The following is a 12,925-nucleotide window of genomic DNA, read 5'->3' as shown; positions in this document are numbered from 1 at the left end:
TATGGACAAACACTGCTTGGGTACGGTACATAAACATTTCACTTAAAATTCCTCCAAAAGTAGAAAATATATGAGATCTTCACAAGAGCACAGGCAAGTGTTCAGCTTTTTTATTTTGGCAATATAATGACCTTGGGAGATTTTTCTTTTTCTTACAGATAGTATAGTTCGAGGCATCATGCTAGACAATTTTAGAAAGAAAAAATAATCAATGGTGTTTCAAATTTCTGCACTGCCAGTGCACTGTGAAAGAGGGACCATTATGGTTTCTGGCAGAAAACATTTCCAGGCTGTCAGCACAGACAGCCAAAGCTTATCAAGAATTGAAGGGCACTGGGTAGGTCTGTCCAGGAAATGAAAAAAACAATTCCAGGAAGAATCAGTCCGATGAAACATGAACTGTGAAGACCTTTTTACACACTTTTCATTTCAGTTCCATCTACTTATTTTTCTTTTACTCTTTGCAGAAAAGGGGAAAAAAAAAGTGGTTTCTAATTCAGTCAGGGCAACCAAATGAGAAAATAGGAGTTCAAGATGTTACAAACTAAGGTAATGGGACTGGACAGGCCAAGATAGATGTGCTAAAATCTGCAATCAACTTTGGCTTAAACTTAACAAAAGAAATCACAACACTCTCCTCTTCAAAGCAAGAGAACAAAACCAACAAAAAAATAAAAAAAGCCAGGCAAACACACTCATTGAACAGCTTTTAGATAATAAGACAGAATGGTAACACACTACTTTGCCCACTCATTATTGACAAAATGTGATGTTTTCCCCTCTTCTTTTCTGTAACCTTTAATCATTAAGCAATATTGTGTTAGGAAAACTGTTATTTTTTTAAACTCAGTGTGCTACATTTCACGGTTACTTCATTTTCTCATTAGCAACTAAATTAGGCATCTTGCTAGTTGGTGCCAATCATCTATTTACACACAAATACTGTATAAAACCACACCTGTCATAAGACTTACCCCATTGGCTCTGCTAGCAGCTTGAAAATAGATGCTGTAGCTCTTATGAGGAAGAAGAGGAGTGTTCCAGAAACCACTGTAGGTTTTGTTATCACCAATAGTAAAAGGCTGAGCAGCTTGTAAACCATTGGCTGGAAACTCTGCAGCAAAGTAGTACTGGGAATTCAAAAGTGAGGCATTCTGGAAATGAATGGGCACTGGGTAGCACTTCAGGATTTCAGTCGTCTTTTTGGTCCTCCGTGGGCGTTCTTCTTCAACAACTATTTGATAGACGCTAAGGGTGTAGAAAGGAAAGAACAAAAATACCACACGGGTTATTTTAAGACTTGGGCAGTTAACTCATTCTGAAACCGTAATAGCATACCAGTATTTATGGAAAAAAAGAACTGTTAAACACAAAGGACATGGGAAGAAAATCTAATTTTGACATTCAGGTGTATAAATTTGTGGAATAGATTAATCTTTCAAACAAATTCCAATTTTTGTGGGAACAACAACATTAGCCATACACACCACAGCTTTTCATAAAGCAAACATACAGAACATTTTCTCGTTCGAATTCTTGTACAGTAAAAGCTTTCTTGATTAGTGTTAAAATGTAGAAATAAGTATTATTTTGTTCACAGAAGTTAGTATAAAGCTAAAGATTCAATTCTCTAACCTGTTTATCTTGTCTACATGAAATGAAATGAGTAGTAAGATAAAAATGAAGAAATAAATTACAAGGACACAGGAAATAGTATTTGCTTAACTGTTGACATTATAGCTATTTATAAAATCACATAGAGTAAATTACAGTCTTTTAAAATTTTGGTGGCATATTGACTTATTGCACAGGAATAAAACACTTTTTGATGGAAGTTATTCTCACTCAGTGAAGCACTTTTACCCATCTTAGAGATAACCATATTTATAAGCGTTTCTATATTCTGCAAAGCAGTTCAGTTTGCACTTGGATTCTTTGCTGTACTGTGATCTACAGGGAACAGTCCATCCCTCTACACTGTAAAGGTGCTATGGATATTCAAGCAGGAACAAAGAAATTGTGATTTCTGCTGTATATGCAAACAGCGTAATCATTATACCCTTGCAGTTGCTGTAAAAGCCTGAGTCAGTGCTTTCAAATTTGTGAAGTGGGAAGTCCACGTCTCTAAAGAGGACTGGCTTGCAAGTTTATTGCTTCACTGGGGACCAGTGATTCTTAATCATTACTTGTCTCCTGGAATCTTGAATCCCAGTAAGCAAGTCAGTACAAGTAACTGATGTTAAAGCAGCAATGTGTCCACATTTCTGCACATCATCTACATCTAATAACAATATATGATCTTTCAAGTTGACAATTCATAAAAAGTAGCAATCTCTGGGTAGGATATGTCTCTTAAAGATGAAATATCCGTACAGTCTTCTGACATGTTGTTCCCACTCTGTCATCTGTAGGTAGATGATTATGTTTAGAGAATACTCTGTCCAAAGTACAGGGACACTTGGGCTGGGCCTCTGCAGGTCTCAGTCTGGACCCGACAGGGCTTATTGGATTAGTCATATCAATGCACTGGTATGCATATTTCCCTTCTGAAAGCAAATCTGGTTTAGAAATAAAAAAGATGACTTTGTGCAGTCACCAAGCCAGCTCATAGCCAGTGAGCTCCTGCACCTGCTGGGGCTCTGGCTAGACTCAAGCTGCTTTAAGCAATGGCATAGAGCTCTCCAGATCCTGCACTCTCTGGAGCCTTACCGACTCAGTGCACAACCAGACTAACATACTGCTTCTACACACGAGCTGCCTTTGCACATTTAGATAATGCTGTGTGCTCGAATGATGCTCTGTCAATGGAACTGTTCAAGGTCAGGTTGATGGGGCTTTGAGCAACCTGGTCTAGTGAAAGATGTCCCTGCCCACCACAGGGGAAGATGGACTGGATGATCTTTAAAGGCCCCTTCCAACCCAAACCACTCTATGACTTCATGACTCTATGACAGCATGATGCTAGGAGACTTCATAGCTGAATATCACCAAGAAGCAGAAGAATGTCAGTTCTCTTGGCCGTCTTACTGTTTTTTTACCAGACCTACTGATCATGTGCAATAGACCCTGTTCACTATGTTTTTAAGATCTAGCTTTTCCAGTGTGAGATGCTGCACTTCCTGTGTTCATAAAAAATGCCCATTAAGTTAACACCGAGAATGCTTAATACCTCTTCTCCTGTCTCATTTAGATTTTCACCACAGTGGAAATTTAGTTTAATGTTAAGACACTTAAATTTAAGAGTCTTCATGAAGATGTCTATATCTCTGTAAACTCCCATTACAGTCATTGGAGAGCTACTCAGTACAGGCAACAGATCTCGAAGACCTAACCATCAAGCAGGTGTCTACTTTTGGGTCAACTGAATTGCTTTCTAGGCTCCACTGACTATAATAGCTAAATACTCAGCTCACATGTAGACATCTACAAGTGGACAGCTAAATTTAAATGTTTTAATCTGATGCTGAACCACATGCAGAAATCTAACTATGTATGAGTTTGGTACAGCCAGGGAGACAAACAATGTCTTGAGGGTCCACTTGAAGGCCACTGTCTGTACATTTTGCAGCTCTGTGCAACAAAGTCTGCACATCTAGCAGAAACACTTTTATTAGTTGATTAATTCCATGCTGAGTAGTAAATGAAGGTCAATACATGGCAATCTTTCTTTGATCCTATGACAACTGATCTGTAAAAACTAGCCATGAAATATTTACATTACAATTTTGTTTCTTCTCTTCCAAATCAATGTTCGACATGATTTTAGCAGTTAATTTTCTAGAATGAAACACAGTTGCTTAGAACTGGGATTCCAAGCTGCTTTGAAGACAGCGTGTTGCCTTCCCTAACTACTAATTTACAGTGAATCTACAATAAATACTGTTCGAGAATTTAAACGGAGTATTGGAAAAAAAGTAGGAGGTGATGTAAACATCTATTCTTGCAAGGTAGTGAAGCTTGGTACACTTGCCTAATACCACAGCAAAGATAAGAATCCCTCAGTTTCACTAAAGCATGATGGATAGCAAACGAAGTTATTTGGCTGTTGCCTTCAGGAGAGAAGTGCTACCTTTTCTATCACAGTAGGCCTGAATATAAGAGGGACGTCAGACCAGACAAGGTAATATGACCTGTTTCAGTATCAGCTGAATTGAGGATTCTTTTAATTTTTCACTCAGTGATTAAAGCTAAAGATCGTAGATATTTTAGAAACAAATCTGTCATTAAAATGATCCTTTTCCTCTGGCAAATTCATGTTAGTTATACTACGTGCACTACTCCTTGTATATTATATTTTAAATACATGACATCTATTCATCTTCAGATACATTAAAGTAAGAACTAAGTTGACTGGAGCAATTTCAAACTCAAAATGTCTTTTCATCCTTACTCCACAAGACAAATTAGATTTGCAAGCATCTAGACCTCAAATCTATTTGCTCTTTAATAATTTAAGCACTGAAAGGTCAAGCAGCTCTTTTCTGTTCCCCTTTATCAAAGTCCAAGTGCTAATGAAAAATAACTAAATCCTATCTGCTGCCCAACTTCCACACACTGCTGTTTCTCTGATGTAAATTAACACCTTATAAGCACCTGGATCAACGGAAACCTGACAGAACTTTATGAGTGATACGTTTTACATTTGTACAAATGAAATCATGTTGCTAATGAGTTTTACAGAATTACCCCAATTACAATATAATCCAAAAGCTCCCTCTAATTCTTACTATTAAAATAGTTTTCTTTAATACGTAACATCTGAATTGCCTACTCTGAAAAGGGTTCAAGCTTAGTGAATTGAGCTAGCACTGCACCAGGACTTTATCATTCCTCTTAGGTATTAGTCATATTTCCTGCTTATTTGAAGTTGCATTATTCCTCTTCCACACCTCTACATTTCAGAGAATAAAGTCTTCCTATCTGTAATCCAAAAAATAAAATCTACACTACAGTGAAAGGTGCCGAAAGCATTTTGGCTATTGGTAGCACCTAGATTGATCTTTCTGAAGGAAAGAAATGTAATTTAAGCTTAATTCACGTTACACAGTTCTACTATAGAATTCCACTTCCTTGGAAATTGAACACAAAATCTACTTTTATATGGAATTAAACTTACTGTTGCATCAAGAAAAGAACACATGGGAGTTATTTTTAACTTAGGATTCAAATATTTCAAATTTGGGGATTAAAAAAACGTGTCTGGGAAAAGAAAAAATTGATGTAATTTTTAAGCTACTTTTTATTTTAACAATTCCAAAACAGTTCCAACTTTAAATGATTGTGCAGAGATACCAATCTGAACACAATAAAGACTGCAATTTTCGTTAAAAATTAGACATATCAGGCTTCTCTGCTATTTACTGAAATTGGGTTGCTTAAATTAAAATGGTCTGTCAATGTCTGCTAAATACAGCAATTTTTTTCAGAGTTGGAAAAAAGAAAGAAAACATGTTAACACAGTAATCAAAGATGCTAAGAATATTTAGAAAAATGAATCAGACAATTCAAATAATTCAAATGAAGACTTAAGTGTATATCTATTCTTAAGTACATGAAATGATGGGTTTTAGTAACTTGCTGAATCGACATGATTCCACATTACTGGAATGCAGTAAAACAGATTTTAATTAATCAAAGTTTCATTCAAAGTGACAAAATAATTTTCCAAGAAGGGCCTATTGGACACAAGCATGGACTTCAGGATTTTTAATACAGAAGTCCTTAACATGTACAATCTACGTATTTATCAATTGAAACTTACGAATTTATAATTACTCTTCCACCACAAGTAATTACAAATCAAAAACAACGGGAGAACAAGCTTGACTAAGTCTTTATTGAAATGTCAGCTCTATTTTTTCTCTCTTAAACAGTCTTGATGCTTCACCTAACTGAAGACATAAAGAATTTTTAAAAATTTATTTTACAGAAGAAAGATAGCCTAAGGACCTGAATCTAGACTAAGAATATATGAATTTATTTAGTAGTTGTAATACAACTGTTGTGTGATCCTAAGCAAGCCAATTAAATATTTTGTGCCTCAGTTCTCCGTCTGTAAAATGAGAACAGGAAATTTTCTCATACCCTCTGGCCTGCTTCAACTGTTCAAAACTAAAACCTCTTCAAGACCTTCTTTTTTATTATCCTTGAAAAAATAGGGTTTTTTTCCCTAGGAAATATACAAAGCCTGCAAAGCTGTTAAGCTCCACTAACAGTGTCCTGATCAACTGTGTAAAATGTTAGGCTATCATTGCAGACTGTTATGGTGACATTGTAGAGCCTAATTTGAAGTTTTCTGCTCATTGTAGTAAGTCTCTTATTAGTATCATGCTTTATTATAAATATATAGAACTGATACTTTTTATAGATCTATTTCTGTATCTTGACTTGCATGCTTGCTTTGTTTTAATGCTAACAGATTCAAACAATAGAATAACATTTAATCTACATATTGATCATTATATCAGTTACGTATTCCCATAGCCCTATGTTATCTATATGCTAGAATCACTTCACTGCATTTTGCTACTAAAATACCAAAGTTCCAATAGATGGCAAAATTAGGAAACCCCAAACCCTCTTTGTTATCTCCATTTTATGTCAATGAACTTGATTGCTCAAACCGTAATAGGCTATGGGGTCCCCACAATTTCACTAATACTTGTGTAGACACTGGAAGTTGTACCATACTGCTATTTAAATCATAAGCACTTTTTTTAAATATCAGTTGTTTCATTCATGTTTTGCATCCAAAGTTTCAAGTATCTTTGCTCATCATACATTCTGTAACAACACTGCTTCTTTAAAAAAAGACAAACTTTGGACAATTTTTTGATATAATCTGCAGCATAACTTCCTCTTCATCTCTGTCATCAGCTGTCTTTGACACATTCATAACATATATATATATGGATTAACACTGGAGATGTTGATCTATTTCTTCCTGCCCTTATATTGCACTAGATTATTGTAATTCATCCTATAACTTAAAATTTTACAGTACTTGAAATTATATGTAACCCATATCTTGAAATGGAAGAGGGAAATTACTCTTTAAAGTACAGGAATTAATAATTTACAGTTAGAAGGTAAATAGAAGAAGGCTACAAGAAATTGCCACTAATTCTCCTCCTACTGAGCAAAAGTCTGTATATTTATACGTGGCATTAAACAAAGGTGATAATGACAATCCATGATTTATCAGGTGTCCCACCATCATAGCTACATAGGCTTTGCCAGTGGGTCAGGAGTTTTAGCAACACATAATATGTACTGAACAAAATATACTCCATGTGCAGTCATTTTCAGTACAGATGTGAAGCCAGAGAACCAGCTGAACAGTACTTCTGTCACTCTGATCATTGTAGAGTTTTACATATTTTGTCAAAGGGGGAAGCAGACACTGTTCAACTATGTTTTGTCTGCATATCAGAGACCACTGCTATACTCAAGATCTGTGTTTATAGGCTGAAAGAACTGGGTGCAGCAATAATTGTTCTTAGGGAGGGTATGGTCTCAGGGCAAGGGCAGTCTGAAAGAACATAAATGGGCAGTTTATTTGGGAGGGGTGACTTTTCTTGTCCAAGCATCAGAAATGAAGCAATCTATATGAGTTTGGATTTTTTTTTCTTGTTTTTGTTTTTTTTTTTTTTTTTTTTTTTTTCTGAGAGTGAATTGGTATTGTTACAGGTGGGATAGGGATTAGATCAACAACTTCATAAACTTGGGAGTTTATGGAGTAGAAGTAAGACCAGGGAGTTTTTGATTCACAAAAGGACAAACGAGTATGCCTACCAATGATGAAAAAGCTTGTTCAGGTAGCCCCCTCTATTTCAGGAATATTTTATTTGGGAGATCAGAGCATTTCTGGGCTTTAAGCAAAACACAGCCTTGTCTGCTATAGCTTCTAAAATGAGAAAAAAATGAAGCAGATTGAAAAAAACCCCTTGCATGAACATAACATTCAGATAAGAAAATACAGAACTTACAGTAAAGAAAACCAGACCAAACATAACCTCCAAATTAAGGCTGCTGTACCAATGCCAACAACGACACAAGTATTTTTAAAGTAATATACTAAGATCTAATTTATAAAGGGGAAAAAAGAAGGTGAACTAGGCAATGTTGCAAATAATATTGGCAACACAGAAGCAACCAAGATTCTTGCAACTGTTCACATTTAAGTGCTTGACATGCTGGTGTTAAAGGTGTATTGCCTTTTCTTTTTGCAAGTGAAGGGAGTCTTAAATTCGTTTAACTTTTTGTTTGCATCTTTACTTGAAGTCAGGAGATTTTATGCAAACAAAAGTTCCACAATCTTTGGTAGCTTTCTAAGTCTGCAGGGCTGTTGGTTCCTCCAAAGTGTAAGAAAGGGACTAAGAAAAGAAAATACTTTGTGCTAGTAGCTTGTTGAAACTTGAATGGAATGATTCTACTTGCACATCTGGCTTTATTTACTGGCTTTGCGAGTCAAGAGATAAGTCTGGCTAGATTCTTCAAGGCATCAACTGTCTTCATTCTCATGAAACACTATAACTGGCACCTGAAATTTCCAGCCCATGGGAAAAGTCAAATTGGAGAAAGCCACAAATCTTTCGGAATCAGACCTGGAGTGAACACAAGAAGGACTAATATTATACAGCACCTCCATTGTCATGCAAGGAGCCCTATTTCTCAGATCAATCAAAGCAGAAATACCTAAACAGCTGTAAAGGAGAAGATAAGACAGCTTAGGTTCAGTCCCTAGAGATACTGCCAAATGTAAACTCTCAGGTGTCATAATAAGCTTTATCTTCACAAACCCAAGTCCATTGGGGAACGGTATCTGTTTTTTAATGTAAAATTCCTAAGCTGCTTTGTGAGTACTCACCTCTTTTGTATGGACAGTCTCAAAGACTTAAAAGTCAGTCTTTACAAAGGGGATTTTCTGGGAAAAATACATCCAAGCAAACCTCTCCTTAGCATTCCTATGGATTCATACAGGAAATCCTGACAGTTCTCATACGGGGAGCATTATGTCACTGGAAGGTAAAGGTATTTCTCTTGTTCTTTCCTCCAAGGACAGTCACCAGGGGAGGGAGAATATGACAATGCATTTGATTCCCTTGACAACAAAAACACTTGCTATATAGTATCTTAATTGCAGAAAAGTCAGATGGGCTCTGAAAGTGGTAAAACAATGGTCACCATAAGTTCATTATGGATTTAAATGTTTTTTCCAAACACAGAAAAACTGATAAATTTCTCTTTTGCAAGTTCGGACTCTCTAGGATTTAAGGGAGACATTAGAGCCTGGGCTCCAAAAACTGTTAGAACAAATTCTGCAAGAAAGGAAAAGGAGACAACAACGCACACTCCTTCCATCTTCCAGTGGCCAGACAAGTGCCACCTAGTCCTGATGACACAGCGTATTTAATTTTTTGCCTTATTTCCTAGTATATAGATTCACTGTTTTGGAGAATCTAAGCACACTACATCAAGGGCAGAGAATGTCCAGCAGATCTTCAGCCTTGTAATCGCAGGTAATCATGTACCATTCATGGAATGTTTGTGAAATGTTTCTGTCTTTAGATTCAGTTATCATAGATGATGACTCAAAACTTAAATTTGTTTTGTTAGTAAATAAATCAGAGAGAGGAGAGAGAGAGGAAAAAAATCTTTGAAGAATTTAAGTTTGGAATAGTTTTGTTTTAGAAGGATAATAAAAGATTGCCAACAGGTAAGCGGTAGTACATAATCTGTATTCTGTTTTACAGCATATAGCATGCTGATGGACTGCAGCTTTAACTTTGTCCAGTCTATCCTTTGCAAAAATCAATAAATTCAATACATATGCTGACCTACCCTCCTTCAAAGCAAGTATTAGCTTAGTACTGAAACAGCGTATTAAAATTGATAAGAACCATTTGATCAACGCATATGTAAGTGGAGGTCAGACATAATGCCAACAATAATTGTGGCACAAGAGACTGCTCTGAGATTCGCTGACTGGCAAGGGAATCAAAACTGTTCTCTTAACCCTCCCAACCCCCCAAATCCTTGATAAATATTGATGAATTTTACTTTTTTTCCTCCCTGTGTATACAGCCCCATGGTTAATTATTTTGACTTATTTAAATACTGGTGCCCAACTAGGACTTGAGAGTGATACTGCCATACTGGTATGAAAGTGTAAGAGACTATCAGAATTATGACAAACAGGATGACAAGGACAAAACTATGTCTCCACAACTGTTACATATGTTTCTACACCTGAAATTCCTTAATCCGGAAACAAAGTTTCCCCACCCGCACTCTCCAAGGGACTGACTACTACTCTATGCTGATACAATCAATTTGATGAGGGACAATGTATTAGCAACTCTCCATACTTAGAAATAACCACATAATTCTACCCTTTTAAATTTTTTTCTATAAAGATAAGCATACACATCCCTTTGTCATTTTGAAGGTAAAGTTTTTCATTATTATTTCTTCTGCTGAAAAAAAAAAAAAGTTCTAAAATATTGCAGGCCACAAAAAAAAACTATGATCAGAAACATACTTTTTCTGAACCACTTACAGCCTCTGTGTGGCTTGTGCTCTCCATACTTAATATGGATTCATGTATTTGGCTGCTTTTTCTTCAAACTCACAATTGTCAAGCAAATATATAGATTTGTACATATTCTGTAGCCCTGCGCAGAATAAAGTGAGTGCAAAATGAAAATAAAATTAAACCTACTTATAATGGTAGTGTTTCACACTGACTTCAAAGTCATTTTCTACAGGTGTAAGTAGTACAAGGCAAGAGAGCATTTTGCTCTATATTCATAAATTCTCTCAGCTATTAACTGTGTATTTGCTGGACAAACAAAATATATCTTTGATTACAGATCTCCCCTAATGTGCTCCATACTGTATCAATGAGATCTAGCTACTAAATACAGACTGCAAGTGACAAGCTAAGGAGGGCACCAGAGATTTGGCAGTGTTTGGGGTTTTCTTTGTAGGAAAACAAATGTTTAGAATGAAGAGACTGCTAGGACACATTTAAATAGTTTTAGCTTGAAGATAAGTAACTGTGCATGTGAAAGGAGAAAGAAAAACTGAGCAGACAAAACCAGAAAAAGGTTGAAACGTTTAAGAATACAAAAGATTACACAGGGTAGGAATGTAGAGAAGGAGAGAAGAAGAAAATAAAAGAACAGAAAATATACTGAAAACACGTTGAGATGTACCATCACCTTTGATAAACAAGAAGTGAAAGAAAAAGTAGTAGGAGGAAAGATTTTTAAAAAATGAAGTCTAATACAGATATACTTTAAGCAAAGCATTTTGTAACAACTTACAGTCAGCTACTTTTTATAAATTACATGCAATATGATTGTAAAAGGTGGTTGATTTCATAGTACAGTTATGAAATCACATCATATACTTTTGTAAGATTGGGGAGGAGAAGTGTTTATCCAAGAATGACTGCTACAAGATCTCTACACTCATGATGATCTACTGAGTATTTTTTGAATTGCTCTATCAACTGATACTTGGCTTCTTCCATAAATAATTCTGGTATACATAAACTGATAGTCTTTCTAATAGGTATGTCACCATTATATTTTTGGTAAACATAAAACTTCTCTGCTGATACTGCCTTCATGTATATGGGACAACAACATCCCGTTCACATTGATCCAGTACTGGGTTATTTAAAATGCCATTTGAAACAGAAGATGCTTTAAAGCCTTATAAATAGACTAAGACACTACAACTTTTACAGCAAGAAGTTCAGAATATGTACCCAAGAACACGCCGTAATCCCATCTATATTCCACATGTCGTCTGTGATACCCAGCTCCCACCCTCAATATGCTCAGCTCCTTTTAATATCTCCCAAATATTGGCTGGAAAAGAGGCAACACATGCTGTGGCTGCTTCTGGGCTACATATGGGCTTGCTGGTATGTGAATATTAGCTCTCTACTGATGGACTAAATGAAATCAACTAACTAGTTCATACTGTAACACAGCCTATCCTTCAGCATAGATGCTAATCTAGGTCCTTCTTCTGCACCCAGAGATTCCAAAATGTGGGAGAAACTTACTATTTATTTCATATGTGCTTGAAAATTCCCAAGAGGTCCAATATTAATGAGGGAAGGAAGGAACATACAGACGAGTGAACAGTATGATACATAAGCTTTGTTTTCTTCAGAAACCAGGATAAAATCAGGTGTAAACTTTAACTTAGTTATGTTCCAGAAAGTTTAATTCTTATCTTGGATATGTTATATAGCACACACAAGTCAAGGTGTACTTCCTTTCTTCATTTTACCAGTGAACAAGTTTTATTTCTACTGAGTGTAAGGGCTCAGTCCCTCTAGGCACCAGATACTATTGATCTCACTCCACAAGGCTTTATGCTCTTAATTTAAAGCCCAAGCAGCAGTATCACTAACTTAAATGATGCTGGTCTAAACTGAACTAACCTAAGGCTTCAGATTCTCCAGGGCTTTGAGACTGACTTCACTACAGAGAAGTATAAAATAGGGATGACTCCTACTTCCTTTGCAGTCTGCTCACAACATGGCTTAAAAATGAACGACAATCAGGGATGGATTGTGAGGATAATAATTCCACAAAATATTCCACAAAGCCACTATTCTGAGATCTTCTGGTGGGCATCATGGCAGAGGTGAGTTAAAAAAAAAATAGTAATTCTCTCCAGACAGTTAGCTATATATACAGCTGCTTATTATGACACTCATAACCACTGCCAAGTTGTTCACAACCACACATAGATATCTTTTTCTCTTTTCCTTTAGAGAGGAAAATGCTATTTCCATTTATTTTAATTTTAGATATAGGAATGGAGAGAGCATGATATATTGATTTGCAGAAAGCTACACAGATACTCCCTACCCAAACCAGAAGTAAAACTGTGCTCT

General features: G+C 36.0%; 1 protein-coding gene across 6 annotated transcripts in view; it reads right to left on the bottom strand.

Moving 5' to 3' along the window:
• Nucleotides 1-12,925, bottom strand: part of PTPRM (protein tyrosine phosphatase receptor type M) — a 506,702-nt gene that overhangs the window by 197,003 nt on the left and 296,774 nt on the right. For all 6 annotated transcript variants that reach the window (XM_074821657.1, XM_074821666.1, XM_074821694.1 and 3 more), the window contains exon 12: nt 975-1,248. In XM_074821657.1, the coding sequence (XP_074677758.1) occupies nt 975-1,248 (274 nt within the window). The remainder of the gene's footprint in view (nt 1-974; nt 1,249-12,925) is intronic.

The sequence above is a fragment of the Strix aluco genome, chromosome 1 (assembly GCF_031877795.1).
Source record: "Strix aluco isolate bStrAlu1 chromosome 1, bStrAlu1.hap1, whole genome shotgun sequence".
Taxonomy (NCBI): domain Eukaryota; kingdom Metazoa; phylum Chordata; class Aves; order Strigiformes; family Strigidae; genus Strix; species Strix aluco.
Note: the sequence above shows the minus strand (reverse complement) of the source record. Positions and strands in the feature narration are given on the sequence as shown.